The following is a 16,860-nucleotide window of genomic DNA, read 5'->3' on the forward strand; positions in this document are numbered from 1 at the left end:
CCCCCCCCCCCAGACCGGTGACAAGGACCCGGGCAGTGAGTGCCACTGAAAATCAGCTCGTGTGCCACCTTTGGCACGTGTGGCATAGGTTGCCTACCCCTGGTCTATAAGGTGCCACGGGACTCTTTGCTGCTTTTACAGATCCAGACTAACACGGCTACCCCTTTGATGATTAATGGACTTAACCTCCATGAATTTATCCCATTCTCTTTTAAACACTGTTATAGTCCTAGCCTTCACAATCTTCTCAGGTAAGGAGTTCCACAAGTTGACTGTGTGCTGTGTGAAGAAGAACTTCCTTTTATTTGTTTTAAACCTGCTGCCTATTAATTTCAAACCCCTAAATCATTTTAGTTGCCCTTCTCTGAACCTTTTCTAGTGCCAGTATATCTTTTTTGAGATTAGGAGACCACATCTGTACACAGTATTCAAGATGTGGGCGTACCATTGATTTATATAAGGGCAATAATATATTCTCCGTCTTATTCTCTATCCCCTTTTTAATGATTCCTAACATCCTGTTTGCTTTTTTGACCGCCTCTGCACACTGCGTGGACATCTTCAGAGAACTATCCACGATGACTCCAAGATCTTTTTCCTGATTTGTTGTAGCTAAATTAGCCCCCATCATATTGTATGTATAGTTGGGGTTATTTTTTCCAATGTGCATTACTTTACATTTATCCACATTAAATTTCATTTGCCATTTTGTTTCCCAATCACTTAGTTTTGTGAGATCTTTTTGAAGTTCATCACAGTCTGCTTTGGTCTTAACTATACTGAGCAGTTTAGTATCGTCTGCAAACTTTGCCACCTCACTTTTTACCCCTTTCTGCAGATCATTTATGAATAAGTTTAATAGGATTGGTCCTAGGACTGACCCTTGGGGAACACCACTAGTTACCCCTCTCCATTCTGAGAATTTACCATTAATTCCTACCCTTTGTTCCCTGCCTTTTAACCAGTTCTCAATCCATGAAAAGACCTTCCCTTTTATCCCATGACATCTTAATTTACGTAAGAGCCTTTGATGAGGGACCTTGTCAAAGGCTTTCTGGAAATCTAAGTACACTATGTCCACTGGATCCCCCTTGTCCACATGTTTGTTGACCCCGTCAAAGAACTCTAATAGATTAGTAAGACACGATTTCCCTTTAGAAAAACCATGTTGACTTTTGCCCAACAATTTATGTTCTTCTATGTGTCTGACAATTTTATTCTTTACTATTGTTTTGACTAATTTGCCCGGTACTCACGTTAGACCTACCGGTCTGTAATTGCCAGGATCACCTCTAGAGCCCTTTTTAAATATTGGCGTTACATTAGCTATCTTCCAGTCGTTGGGTACAGAAGCCGATATAAAGGACAGGTTACAAACCCTAGTTAATAGTTCCGCAATTTCACATTTGAGTTCTTTCAGAACTATTGGGTAATGTTAAGTTTATCAATTAATTCCAAAACCTCCTCTAGTGACACTTCAATCTGTGACAGTTCCTCAGATTTGTCACCTACAAAAGCCGGCTCAGGTTTGGGAATCTCCCTAACATCCTCAGCCATGAAGACTGAAGCAAAGAATTTGTTTAGTTTCTCCGCAATGACTTTATCGTCTTTAAGCGCTCCTTTTGTATCTCGATCATCAAAGGGCCCCACTGGTTGTTTAGCAGGCTTCCTCCTTCTGATGTACTTAAAAAACATTTTGTTATTACCTTTTGAGTTTTTGGCTAGCCGTTCTTCAAACTCCTCTTTGGCTTTTCTTATTACATTTTTACACTTAATTTGGCAGTGTTTATGCTCCTTTCTATTTACCTTGCTAGGATTTGACTTCCACTTTTTAAAGGAAGTCTTTTTATCTTTCACTGCTTCTTTTACATGGTTGTTAAGCCACAGTGGCTCTTTTTTAGTTCTTTTACTGTGTTTCTTAATTTGGGATATACATTTAAGTTGGGCCTCTATTATGGTGTCTTTAAAAAGCGCCCATGCACCTTGCAGGGATTTCACTTTAGTCACTGTACCTTTTAATTTCTGTTTAACTAACCCCCTCATTTTTGCAGGGCTCAGGTTACAGGCCTCCTGCCTGGGGCTGAAGCCACTGGACTTCAATTTTGGCCCCCCGGCCTGGGAGGATGGGGCTTTGGCTTTGCCTCCCCGCCCCAGGGTGCCGGGGCTTGGGTGGGCTCAGGCTTCGGTCCCCCCCCCGAGTCCTGTAATAATTTTTGTTGTCAGAAGGAGGTCGCGGTGCAATGAAATTTGAGAACCCCTGTACTACTGTAACGAGTAACTTATATAATATACGTTCCTCATTACAGTATGTACCAACACCCTAATTGTTGGACAGCTACATAAAACTCAAACATTGCTAAAAATTAACCCTGAAAAATGAAATTAATAACCCCCCAAAAGAAGCCCTAATTATGAAATAACACTATTATTAATAATAATACATTTTGCATGGCCATTTCAGAGATTAAAAGAGATAATGGTCCCTTTAAGGCACCTTCATATTTTCTGGAATTGATGGGTTGGAATATTAGGGCCTGATCCCACAGACACCTGGGCAAGTGAATATCTTTACTCACATGAATAATCCCATTTATATTAATGGAAATACTCATGTGAGTAAAGTTATGAGTTTAAATGTTTCAGGATCGGGCCCTTAGTTTGCTAACTGATTGCTTTCATCCTTCGCTCCAGAGTGGGGAGCATTAGGCACTGTGTGGAGGCCGGATATGGCTCCTGATTGCCATTAGCTGAATTTTGGGTACCAAAAAGGGTGTAATTCCATCAGGATTCCTAGGTTACTGTCATAGTGGCAGTAGCTAATCGATGGAGTTTACCCATAGATCCGCCAGTGCTTGCTGCTCCTGCTCTAACAACGTGTTGTGTTAATAAGGTGCACCAAAGTGCTTTATAAAAAATAAATGTTAATTCTAGAAAATTATCTGAAAATGTTTCACTCTCTCGCATCTCCATGCTCACACCTCACTTCATCTCTTTACCATACACCTGGTACATCTGTACAAACCTCTTTTTCCTCCCCTCATACACAGTCCCTCTTTCATGCCACTTCCTTACAGAAGACACACCAGAGTGCTCTGCAGGTACAGCAGAAGGCTGAAGTATTGCTCCAGGCTGGGCACTACGATGCTGATGCCATCCGTGAGTGTGCTGAAAAGGTGGCATTACACTGGCAACAGCTGATGTTGAAGATGGAGGACAGGCTCAAGCTGGTCAATGCGTCAGTTGCTTTCTATAAAACCTCTGAGCAGGTGAGCTGAACGATATCGTCCTAGTATATACACTAACATCGCCGGTTCCCAACCTAAACAGGAAAGGTCTTGATTGTACCAACTAGTGCCATCTGCCTCCTAGTCACTTGGTTACTCTCTAATCTGCAGAGGACCTTGACTGGCTCCCAATCCCCTTTCACAGTTGCAGGCCATGATAGCTTTCTGGGGCATAGCACAGAGCTTCAGCTTTAGGGTTCTTCCACCTTATCTTGAGTAGTCCCCAAGGTATGGATGGAGAGTCTGGAATATCAGGCACAAAACCCAGGAGTGGAGCTGGTCAAAATTGTTGCATCTGAAAGGGTCTTTTTGATAAATGTCAGGTTGAACTATATGAAAACTTTTGTTCCCCCACCCCCGTTCTTCTTTTCATTAAAATGATATGAACAATATTGAGTTTGGATTTTTTCTCTCCCTTTCCACCAGGGGGAAAAAGGGAAGGAGAAAGGGGATGAAGGAGGGAAAGAGCCTGAAACCACAATATTTTTGTTTAGAATTTAGATTATTTTTTTATTTAATTTCAAACATTTTTTAAAAGGGCTCTGCTTGTTTCTTTCCTTTTAAATTGCTACCACTTAACGTTTACAATTTTTGATGGGCCCTAGCCAGAAGAATCAATCCTAGTTAGGCATCCTGGTACCAAAAAAATAAGGAAATAAATTATAGAGTGGCTACTCCTAATCCAGTAGTACAGGGCAAGACAATGTAGACCATGGTAAGAATCATATATCAGCTCTGCCTCTATTGCAAAGTGCATGCGAACTGGCTTCTGGTATGGTTGGACTAGTTCATCCCTTGCATAAACAAGTGCAACTTTTATTGAGGTCAATGGGAATTAGGTCTGTTTACCCCAGGGCTTCTCATGTGGATGTTCAGATGGCATTGCATGGTTTAACTTAGCACAATCATGCAGTTTGTGCTGGCGTGGACATTGCATATCTTTGGGTTGGGTATACAAAAGGAAACAGTGATTTACATTGACCCCTGCAGTATTATTCACATGCAGTTAGTTCATGCAGTTGAGAGTGCCAGACAGGCCCTGTCAGGACCTGCCACATTAGGAGCGGAACCATGCCCTGTAATGGGTGTAGTTGATTTGATGGTAGCACAGTTTCTCGTCCATTATGGACAGGGATTTTTTCTAAACCCCCCATGTTACAAACTACCCCTTGGCTAGTCTCCAACATGGTTTGTTTAATGCATTTGTAACCATGTTCAATGTAAATGCAAACCTTGTTACATGTGCCTTTGGCTGGCAAGACTTTTGAACCCGGTTACTATCCTTAGTATACATTGGGTTGAAAAGAGCTACTGCTGCTAAAGGGATCTGAGAAAAAAACCCACTGAGGGACACATTGGTGCCTTATGCAGTGAGACGCGCTGGCCAAAATATATGTAGTTTATTTGTCAAATCGAGACCCTTTTCCACTTGCAAGTTGTTGATGAGCATATTGCCATGTCCAGCAGTTTGCTCATTGGTTGCTTTTATTCAGTGAATGTTTGGTGTAAAGATAGTTCAGCTCACAAACTGTTCTCTGCAAGTAATCGTTCATCAACAATCAGACTATTTGATTGGTCATCTAGGTCACATGGTGTTTCTGTTTCCTGATTAGATGACAATAATTTTTATACACAGGAGGATAGCCTGAATAAGTAACTGGGGCTTTAATACTCTCAGAAAGAGAGTGGGGAACACTGTAGGGAGCAGCTGTGGGAGAGATGCTGGAGCTAGGGAATTGTAACAAATGTTTGAACTTTTCCATAACTCTGTTCCACAGCAGCTGTTCTGGCTACCCCTCTGGTCCCCTGATTTAAAGTTATCCTAGTTCCTTCCTGACTGTGTTTACAACAGACTTTATGCTAATCTTTCCTCATCATGGTAACAAAGAGTAATGACATTTGCATATATGAGGCAGTCCTGTTTGCGAAAGGCATGTACACAACGCTGTTCATCTTGTTTGGTTAATTGCCTCAGGGCCAGTACTCCAAAACATTTCGATGCCCTCAAGAACCCCAAAATAAAAAGCAGGTAAGCCAAATGCTTATTCTGTGTACAGCACCTGGCACGCTTCCTGTGCAAATAAGTGTTCTTGTGTCAACATGCACATTTGCACACAGACATTCTCACAAATAGAAGCTTCCTCTGAACATTAGCCTTGTTCAGATGAATATTAGTGGGAAGTGTGTAAGAACGTGTGAACATGGTCAAACCCAACTTCACTGAGAACTTGGGAGAACGTTTGAAGGCCATATCTTTGACATCAATGGGATTTAGCACATGGGTGGTAGGGCACTTAGAATCCCAGTCTGTCACTGTCCGCATGCAGTCTCTTCACAGTAGCAAAAGCTCTGTTGCTGTTAAGGGCTGCTCTGCACACTGTTTTCATACTGTTTAACTAGCGGGGTTTAGTTGGCTCCTTCCGGTAAATTTACCAGAGTAAACTAGAGCTAAGCAGCTTTATACCAGTGTAACCGCATCAACACTGAGGGGTTACACCAATTTCAACTATAACCTTTTCCAAACAACTGTTACAGAAACTGGCCACAGACAAGGCCCAATGTGCAGCTGAAGAAAATGAATTCCAGATTTAGGTTCTGTTTCAGGAAAGTATTTAAGCATGTGTTTAATTTCAAGCATGTGCTAAATCTTGTTGACTTCAGTGGGATTAAGCACATGTCAAAGCACCTTTCCTGAATAGGGATCATTTCCTGAATGATCTTCTGGGGCCGGATGGAACTCTATCCCAGTATAAACCTCAGGGCTTCTCACCTGTTATTCCTTAGGGGGGAGTAGGATTTCTCCTCCTTAATCAGGATGAGTTACAGACCACAGCTCCAAATTGCAGGGATCCCTAGTGTGAAGAATGGATGATAGGGCCTTCTATGAAGAGGCCCTTTGCACCCATATATCCAACACTCCCTGATGGCACTGCTCCCATGGACTGAGATCACAAATACTTATCTGTGAAACACTTTTGACTGGTCTAACAGTGAGCTCATCAGCTTTTAATGAATCTTTATGTTGCTGATTATGACTCCAGTAACTGAGCTGCTGTGTTTTGGGGCCATTCTTCAGGTGTGCAGTGTGCTGGAGAGTCTGGAACAGGAATACAGAAGGGATGAAGATTGGTGCGGAGGTCGGGATAAACTTGGACCAGCAGCTGAGATAGACCATGTCATCCCCCTTATCAGCAAGCATCTGGAACAGAAGGAGGCTTTTCTCAAGGTCCAGTCTTACTTCTGTAATTGCTCGGAAACTCTTTCAGGCTTGGAAGAACAGGATTATTAAGTATTATTATAGTAGGCAGAGCAGTTTAGAGCAATGTTTTTGCACTTGCAGGGCGGGAGGTTCTAAATTCTAATCCCAGCTCTCCTACTGACTTGCTATGTAACCTCTGGGCAAGTTTCCCACCTGTGTAATGGGGATAGTTATACTTATCTGAGAGAGGCATTGCAAGGATTAATTAGGGAATGTTTGCATTACAGTTGGAGCATGTTAGTTGCTACACAAGCGCTAAATATTATTTGTTCACAAAATTATTTATTGTGAAAGTTTTAAATACCCGATAGTACAAGGCATTTCATATGTGCTTATTTACAATGCTTAGAATTCCATGTAACTAATGAATTAGAGATGCATGAAGTAGATTTCACCTCCACAGGGCAGCACCAGGGTTGATTCTGGGCTTTCTGCCTGCCATCCAGGTGTTACACCATATGAGCTGCTGAGCTGGTTGGCTTGAATGTCAACTAGCTAAGAGCCTGCCACCCATTACAAATGACTATACTTATTTGAAACTACTCATATAGGCCAATCTTAAAAAGTGAAATATCTAGATCACTCATTGTGGTATGCAATGAGCAAATTTCATGAGGCATTAAGTGGCACATAGCACTGGAAGGGGCCTCCTGTGTCATCAAGTTCAGTCCTTGTTATCGCAGGCAACCCTATCATACAATCACATTCATAAATTTATCAGTCGATTTCTGCTAGATTAAAAATGTATGCTCTGTACCAGTTCTTTGCACAATTACTTTATTATCATAATTAATTTGCTTCAGGAAATTAAATCAGCCATTGTTTCTAAATATCCAGGTATAGTTAATACTGTGTAATACACCATCCATGAGATTGTTAGTTTAGTAGGTGATGTGTGGAACATGTGACTGTCAGATGTTGTTCTCCAGAATTCTTTCATGTATGAGCACCTGCTTCTGGAGGTCAAGAGAAAAACTCATTATTTAATAAATTTCCTCTTGTTTTATTTTTACTTTTGCAATGGTAACTCTTCTCTGGGGGGTTTTCCATAGGCTTGCACATTAGCACGAAGGAACGCTGAAGTATTCCTCAAGTACATTCACAGGAACAACGTCAGCATGCCTGGAGTAGCAAGCCATACCAGGGGGCCTGAGCAGCAAGTGAAAGGTTGGTGCATTGATGCAATGGCAGCATTAAGATTTTTTCTCTCACAAACCTAGATGTCAGATTCTCATCACCCTAAGGCTTCTAGACATGTCATAAAGGAGCCCAGAAGCTTACTACTTACTATAACTGAAACAACATCCATTATCGATAACTTTAACAACAACATCTTGGGATCTTTATGAAGGAGTTCCTTTCTCCATTAGACTGAGTTTCTCATATAAAACACTAACTCTGGTGAATGTTAAATGGACAACAGAAAGACACTGCTCTGTGGCTCCTCTCATTTGGATGAAGTCTATGGGAATGACAGGGTGCAGTTCCATGAGTTGCGTGACACAGGAGGTCAGACAGAATGATCATAAATACCTTCTGGCCTTAAAACCCATGAAAGTATGAATAGACACAAATCAAGTATAAGATCTCAATACACTCCTCTCCTGCCAAGATGAGCAGAAAATCAAAATCAAAATATGCTTGTCATCGGAATGCAACTCGTATCAATTCATTTTTTGTATTCCAAATCACGCTGCCACAGCAAGCACTAACCAACTGTCCTGTCCTTCACTAGTCTCTTTCACTTGATCAAAAGAACATTGTTGCAACATGATGATATAGTCAAAGTTTTTGGCTGTGTTTCCACTCCTATTCCCCCCCCTCTTAATCGAACAGTTACTAATCTGTCCCCAGCAATCATGTAAGGTGCTGCTAAGGTGAGCCAAAGTGAATCTGCAGAACTAAGCAAAATTTTTTATTATTGAATTACTTGTGAAGTTGTAGAAAGGAGTAGATTAATGGCAGTGCAGACATTATATAGATTAATAACAAGAGCATAGGAACCTGGGTTATTTGCACTCAGTAAGAGCATAAAAATGCCTTTGATCATTACAAAAGACACTTTTTTCTTTCTATGGATGCTAGTTTTTCTATTGGTGCCAGATTTAATCTCATATTTAGTCACTCTGTGATTTCTGCATCTATGAAAAATGATGGGCCAAGTTGTTTTGGCCCTGATTCAGTAAAGTACATAAATACATGCCTAACATTATGCTAGTGTGTAGTCCTTACGTGAGCGTGTAGATAATCAGTTTTTCAGTTCAGCGGCCAAACCGAAAAAGAGGGGGGAAATTCATTTTAGATTAATCTGAAATGAAATGTTTTTGAATTTTTCAGCTAACTGAAAAAATTTAAAAAATTCATTACAGGTTGAACAAAATGTTTCATTTCATTTTGTTTTGAGGTGTTTTTACCTTTTAAAAAAAGTAACAACATGGAAGTAAGATTCAAAGCAAAAAGTGGTTTTGGATTAAAATGTTGAAACATTTCATTTAGAAAATGTCAAAATGAACGTTTCAACTTTTTCTAACGGGGAGTCTGGATAGCAAATCTTTTCTTTTAAACTAGTATGTGTGACACACTGGCTAAGTGTGTTACATCCCTCTCAAGTGGGATGTAACACCTGCTCTTAGTCATTCTCTTAGCTCAAGAGGTTGAGGCCAGTGCTTTGGTTATGAAGGTCCTGGGTTCTAGTCCCCAGTATTAAGTCTATATAGCCTGGGTTGGCAAAGATGGCAAGGTATGAGAAAACATATACCTCCTTAGGGCAGCAGCAGAGCTGCTCTTTGGCCTTGAGACCAGGGCCAGCTCCAGGGTTTTTGCCGCCCCAAGCAGCGGGGAAAAAAAAAAATAGCCGCGATCGCGATCGGCGGCAACTCCACCGCGCCACTTTCTTCTTCGGCGGCACTTCAGTGGCAGGTCCTTCCCTCTGAGAGGAACCGAGGTTCCCGCCGCTGAATTGCTGCTGAAGAGCCCGACATGCTGCCCATTCCCCGTGGCCGCCCCAAGCACCTGTTTGCTGAGCTGGTGCCTGGAGCCGGCCCTGCTTGAGACTACAGTCATTTCCATAATGCCCTCATACCACCTCCTCTCCGTGGGGAGCAAAGGTAAGTGAATCAATGTATAGCTGATCCACAGGTCCTATCTCTACCCCCTCAAACCAAAGTTCACTGTAAAGGGCTGCACATTGTTCTCAGGGGTCTCCATCCCCTTCACAGGCTCTTCAAATCTTATGCCCCTTGTGTAATGGAACTTCACCAGTTCGTTATATCTGTAGAGGTGGGACACCATTTTCTGTTGAGGACTAAACCTGATTTCTCCCTAAATTCTGCAGAAATACTTGACACCTCTAAAATGTCATTTCCCCTGCTCGGCCCAAGATGCTGGGCAGTCTCGAGCCCTCCACCAGGCAGAATAGAGTAGAAGTGAATCTTTTCTTCTCCTGTCTCCATCACTCCAGGCCCCTGAGTGAAGCAGCAGGATAGAACATTCAATGAAGGTGCAACAATAGTGCATCAAGTTATGTTGGCACTAAATCTAACTCAATCTGAAACTCTGTTTTGGCATTTTCTCTGTCCCCCACACAAAGTCACTAATGCCCGGTAACACTGAAACTCTTTAATTTTTACTAAATTTACTAATTTTGATTTTTCAACTGAAAAGAAAATCCCACAAAATTTGTTTTGTATTTTTTTTCACCAGCCTTTTTTAACTCACTGTTTTGTTTAAGAAGGATGCTCTGAAGGGCTCTACTCCTGCAAGTTCACTCTGGTGACAGAGAAATGAGCTCAGTCTTTGTTGGTTTATGTCTGCGTCCACTTACAGAGCCATTCTGCTTGGCTCCACAGCCATTCTGAGCGAGCTGCTGCAGAGAGAGAACCGGGTTCTTCACTTCTGGACTTTGAAGAAACGGAGATTAGATCAGTGCCAACAGTACGTGGTCTTTGAACGCAGTGCCAAACAGGTACTGTAATGACCCAGTCCGGTCTGGGGTTTTTATACATCATTGTATCTATAAAAACAATGAGGAGTCTGGTGGCACCTTAAAGACTAACAGATGTATTTGGGCATAAGTTTTCATGGGTAAAAAACCACTTCTTCAGATGCATTGAGTGAAAATTACAGATACAGGCATAGATATGCTGACACATGAAGAGAAGGGAGTTACCTTACAAGTGGAGAACCAGTGATAACAAGGCCAATTCAGTCAGGGTAGATGTGGTCCACTCCTAATAATTGATGAGGAGGTGTCAATACCAAGAGAGGGAAAATTGCTTTTGTAGTGAGCATACAAAAGCCAGTAGGAGAACACTTCAATCTCCCTGGACATTCAATAACAGATTTAAAAGTAGCCATCCTTCAACAAAACTTCAAAAACAGACTTCAAAGAAAAACTGCAGAGCTACAATTCATTTGCGAACTTAACAGCATTAATTTGGGCTTGAATAGGGACTGGGAGTGGCTGGCCTTCTGTAGTTATTTATAGTAGTGCAAAGTGCTTACTGTGTGAATGACAGGAGAATTCTGATCAGGCTATCTGTCTATCTTCTGCATTTATATGACATCCATTTCCTTAGTATCTGGGTACCACACAAAATATGTTTTTTTAAATTTTGTTATTCTCACAACCCCCAGTGAGGTAACGAAGTACTGTCATCCCTGATTTACAGATGAGCACCTAAGGCACAGAGACACATAGGGTTAGACACCTGCAGCTAGCCTGTGCCTGCTGACTCTGGTTAACCAGACGCAGGCTAAGGAGTCATTTAATTGCTGTGTAGATGTTCTGGCTCAGGCTGCAGCTGGAGCTCTGGGACCCTCCCACCTAGCAGGGTCCTAGAGCCTGGGTTCCAGTCCGAGCCCAAACATCTACATCACAACCAAACAGCCCATTAGCCCGAGCCAGCTGGCACGAGCTAGCCAGGAGTGTCTAATTTCAGTGTAGCCATACCCAAGTGACTTGTCCAAGGCCATACAGGAATTCAGTGGCAAAGTAGGGAATTAAACCCTGGTCTCCCAAATCCCAGGTTAAAGCCCTAACCACTGGACATTCCTTCCTCTCATCCTTTCTCTCCCCCTTTGCACAGGTATAAATCACTAAACAAGGGGCAAGGCAATGGAGAATCAGGCCTTACATTTGTGCAACTTGCATGCGAGGAGGCTGAACAATATAAGAAAATGCAGGTTAATAGGTGTAAGAGTTGGGGTGGGGAGGACTCTCGCTCATTCTCCTGTTAGTTGGTTTTCCTAGTACAAGCCTCCTTTCTGGCCCCACTCCAGATGCACTGTGCCATCCTGCCAGTACAAAGCAGCTGGAAACCCAGGCTTTTTGGCTCCCTCAAGATTCAACCTTTGTAAGGGGGATCCCTGGGTTGTGTTTAGCCACTGAACATAGTGTGGCTGAACCAGAGAATCTTTTCCTCCACATGTAAGTTACTCTCAGTTAAAATCTCTTAACTCACTCACGGGCAAATCATGCCACTTTACATATCCCCTCTGAAGCTGGCCATCTGCGTTAACTGATGGGTTCTCTTGATGTGTCCTTAGAGTATGTTTTAATACACAAAGCACAAGGTCCCACTGGAACCGAGATCCTTCATTTGTAAGAGTTTTCATAAAAGGATTAATTCTTGAAATACACAGACCTATTTTTTAATTTTCTTTGGTTGCTTTTGCCATTCCCAGGCCTTAGACTGGATCCAAGAAACAGGCGAATATTACCTCTCTACTCACAATTCCACAGGGGAATCAGCAGAAGAAACTCAGGAACTCCTGAAAGAATATGGGGAATTCAGAGTACCCGCCAAGGTAAACAGTAACAACATTCTAATTATGGCATCTGCCTTTGTGAGCCTGTGGTTATGGTTCCTATTTCACACTCCCTTTTTCAGGGGCTTAGAACTGTGCAATAAATATTCTCCAGATTCTGGAATCTGCTGTTGACATTCTTGACCCAGGAAGGAACTTTTTCTTTTGAGAACTGTGACACACCATTTTTTAACCAGTCATGGGCACAAAAAGGGGATTTTTATGCTGTCTTTTTTGGAGATGGGGTAGTTTTGCTCTGCTCTAAAGCAGGGCGAGCTGATTTGTACAAGGAATAATTCACAGGTATCAAGTTCCTAACTTAGACATAGTGAAACTCCCGCCACAAACAATTTTGTAAAAAATAATTGAATAGTTAGTTTAGCCTAACATAGCGGAGGTCACCTTGGCCTCGATGGATGTTCCTTCTGTAATTACTATTGCAATTTGTTTAATTGATTCTCTTTGGACTGACTACTCATGACCATCCTATTCATTAGAAGTGCTCCATTGATCCCACTGAAGTATTTCTAATGAATGGGTTTGTAAATTCCCAGGATTAGTTCTGTTGTATCCTGAGCTTCATTAGCAAGAATCTATTAATTTCTGTGGAGCATTTCAGTGGAATCTGGGGTTGTCATAGATCGATGATGGGGTTGGAACTGCTTCAGGCAAACTAATCCAAACCGAAGTTAATTTAGAGACAGAAAATACACTGAATTCACAAGGATATTAACAGTCATAGATAAGGATCTAAATTGCTAAGCCTGACTGCAGCAGGGCACCAGCCTCAGTGTTATGCATCCTCAATCCACTGTGTATAGAAATTGATATTCCTTAATTCTTCGTGTGAATGTCCATGTTTGTGTGGGCTTCTATCACAGACTTCATGTTCATCCTCCTTCCCTTCTTTTTCTTATAAATGTTTGTGAATACGTTGTTTGTGAAAATGGGGATTAATGACAAAAGAGAGAAGTGGGTATAAGGCAGGGTTCTTTTAAAGCAACAGCTCTCAGAGGTTTTCAGTGCCTTAAGCAACTGGAAAATGTATGCCCTCCCAGAAATAAGATGTCAATGAGCCATTTTCCAACCACAATATTTTCTTGTCCAAGGTGAAGATGCAAGAGCAAAGGCACTGATAGTTTTGTGAATTACATGCCCTTCTTACAGGGTGAAATTGAATTTAATGAAACAATTTGTAATCTTCACAGCTACTCCTGCCTCAGTTAATTTTCTAGTGCTACTGAGGTGGCCACAGACTCTCTGATTCATGTGTTTTGCTAGTGAAACTTCTAGAACTGCCTTTAAGTTTGAAATCTCCTGGACATTTTGCGGAGCAAAACATACATTTGTACATTCATGGCTAGATTTTCCGAGGTGCCAAGCTTCTGAAGCTCTTTTGATTTCAGAGAGAGCTGCAGGTGCCCTTCACCTTCGAAAAGCAGGCTATTCAGTATTCTTCAGGACAGAAGGCAGATGTACTTTGGAGATGTGATTGACTCTTACTCTGTTTCGGAAGATTAATGTTTGAGTCACCGATGGAACTCAATTTGATTTGTATACTTTAGACATTTGCTTTTATAAGCAGTTTTCCCCACAGACAGACCGGGCCCACATACTACCTCCAGACACCTTCAATTTCTGGGGGGAGTTTGGCATCCAGACTTAAAATCCAGCTCTAAATGTAATTATTGTTTCATTTGTCTATAATGGACTGAGCCAAAACCCCAGATCTGAAACATCCATAAACACCAGATCCCATGGTGATTGTGGCAGTAAAAGACCCTGACTAGAATAGAACTTGAAGAAGTTGGAAGTCTGGGTATGAATTTTATATCTTGGGACCCTTTTAGTTTTTAATCTGATTAGAACTAGAGCATTGTTTTACATCTGGATCCAGTACTTGGGTAGGACTCTGCAACCTCTATAATTGATCAAACCATACTCAAACTAGTAGGAAGAGAGCCTGAGACATAAGCCCTTGTATTAGAGGCCTGGCACAGGACCTGCTCACAGAATTTGGCAAGAACAGGGCTAATATTGCAGAAATACACTTTCCTAAGAAATGCTATTCACATACTGCTTATGCAAACACATCCCGGTATCAAGTGGTACTAGAACATCCTGATATCAAGGATGGTACAAAAACATTCCCCAAAGATAACAGGAACACACTGAACCCTCCTAAAAGATAAGGTCAGGATGACAGTACATAATAGAAATATTTTAATCAAACTAACATATACAAAATGGTGGGTGATAACTAGTGATGTCAGGGGGCAGTATTAATTTGTTTGTATCGGGGTATAAAGATGTATCTTAGAGGGCGTATCTTTGGCAAGCCTAGGGAGCAGTGGAAAGTCCCACCACTGACTGAGCTGCGTCCATTGTTACAGGCATACATGTATTAATGGTCCGGTAGAGTCTGCGGGATACTAGTACCGTGCTTTGTCAACAATAAACCTGGCTGCGTGCCTTCGTCCCTTAATGGATCTTGTGGTCATTGGGTGGTTTGCTCGAGGTCTGCTGTGCCAGCTGTCTGTGCAGGGTTGGGGCAGCACACACAGGGAACACACACACACAGCCAAACATCTATCAACATCTAACCACACAAACATGCCAGAAATTTCATTCAGATTCAAATCTAAAGCAGAAATCAATGACTCAATCCCACCTCCCCAGCTGATGTTTTGAAGTACTGATGACAAAATGTTTAAAAGAGTTACCTAAATATGGATTCAGAATGATTGTGTATATATTATGATGGGAAACTTGAAATGTTATCCATTGTCCAAAATCACAGCCATTACAAACAATGATTTGATATTTCGCTAGGATTTATGGCATCAAAACAAGAAGTAATAGGTTAAGAAAGAAAAGGTCTATCAACCTTTCATCATATTTTTCCTTTATGCATTTGTGAGTACAGTTGTGGAGCCTTAACCTTCCATATTTCATGCAGGGGATTTCCCACCCTGCAAGGTGAATTCCATTGATTAACACTGAGTCTTCCTTGCAAAAATGGCATTGCCTTGCTGCAGGACAGGCGGGAGTTTAAAGCTTCTGGACTGTACGTATTATGAAATAGTCTTTATTTTAGTATGTGTAAGATTGTGAACTGCATCTGGCTGCTGTGTGAATTAAAATCAAAGGAAATAATAATAAACCTGTCATAACCATGGACCATGTTTTGGGCAGCAAACCAAGGAGAAAGTGAAGCTTCTCATACAGCTGGCTGACAGCTTTATAGAAAAAGGACATATACATGCTGCTGAAATTAGGAAATGGGTCACCACTGTTGACAAACGCTATCGGGACTTCTCTCTGAGGATGGGGAAATACCGCTACTCACTGGAAAAAGCCCTTGGAATCAATACAGAGGTACTGTAAGTCAATGTCCTTCTCTGATATTATACCAACCAATCCAGAAACAGCTCTACCTACAGAGAAAAAGCTACTCATCGGCGATCAATAGGCTAACAGAGTCATAGATGAGAAGGAAGAGCCTTCTACACAAATACTTACGCCCATAATACAGGGAGATTATATGGATACTGGGGAGGAGTGGGTAATAGATCAATCAGGTAAAACAATCCAAGTTAATTTTATCGTAAAGAAGCAAAGACACAGAGTCATCACCAGCAAACCCATAATTTAAAGGCACGTTCAAGGCCTCTGTTTTACGCACCCTTGCTAATCACTGTCTAGATTGGAATGCCAGGGACAGAAGATAATTGAAAGCAGGTATTGAACCTGGTATTGTAAGGAACTAGTAAGAGGCCTTTCTTTCTGAACACGTTATAGGATAAATACCTATTGACTTAGATTGGGGATCAGATTCTGTTCTCTTAACTCAGGTGAATAGTCCCTTTAAAACAAATTGATCTAATCTTAGGCTAGAGATGAAATATCTTTACATGGAATAATACCTCGCTTCCAATCATTGCACTATTTGTGGAGTAAAGTACTACTGAACTAATTTAGCCCCTTAGGTGTAAGGTAAGCAGATTTAGGGCTTGGCTACATTTGCGAGTTAAAGCACGTTAAAGCAGCCCTGTGCACCCTAGCTCACTACCCATCCACACTGGCAAGGCACGTAGAATGCTCTGACTCCGGAGCTAGAGCACTCCTGGTACTCCACCTCGGTGAGTGGAATAACATTTGATACGCCTTGGCTACAACACCCGGGGGTCAGTGTGAACGGGGTGTTGCATTACTGCGCTCTGATCAGCCTCCGGAAATGTCCCATAATCCCTTTAAGTCAAGTGGCCACTCTTGTCATTGTTTCGGAATCACTGCAGGAATGCGGATATGCCCTTTCAAAGCTCCATTTCTGACAGCCGGCATGCTTATCTGCTCCAAGACAAAGCAACCATTACGGTGGAATGCTGTATGTGAGCGAGAGAGGCGGGAGGGTCTGCTGCTGTCTGAACTTACAAGACAGCATGCTGACATGCTCTCAGCCCCCCAAAAACCCACTCTCTCTCCCCCCACATACACACAACACACTCC

The 16,860-nt window shown here is 41.9% G+C and overlaps 1 protein-coding gene across 7 annotated transcripts in view; it reads left to right on the forward strand.

Annotated features, from left to right (window-relative positions):
- The window catches only part of KALRN (kalirin RhoGEF kinase), a 739,094-nt gene that overhangs the window by 507,134 nt on the left and 215,100 nt on the right, over positions 1-16,860 (forward strand). For 6 of the 7 annotated variants that reach the window (XM_034786199.1, XM_034786196.1, XM_034786193.1 and 3 more), the window contains exons 17-22: positions 3,048-3,266; positions 6,361-6,510; positions 7,596-7,710; positions 10,392-10,507; positions 12,229-12,351; positions 15,547-15,729. In XM_034786199.1, coding sequence (XP_034642090.1) covers positions 3,048-3,266; positions 6,361-6,510; positions 7,596-7,710; positions 10,392-10,507; positions 12,229-12,351; positions 15,547-15,729 — 906 coding nt within the window. The remainder of the gene's footprint in view (positions 1-3,047; positions 3,267-6,360; positions 6,511-7,595; positions 7,711-10,391; positions 10,508-12,228; positions 12,352-15,546; positions 15,730-16,860) is intronic. The other variant, XM_034786195.1, reaches the window with a different exon arrangement.

This window comes from Trachemys scripta, chromosome 11 (assembly GCF_013100865.1).
Source record: "Trachemys scripta elegans isolate TJP31775 chromosome 11, CAS_Tse_1.0, whole genome shotgun sequence".
Classification (NCBI taxonomy): Eukaryota; Metazoa; Chordata; order Testudines; family Emydidae; genus Trachemys; species Trachemys scripta.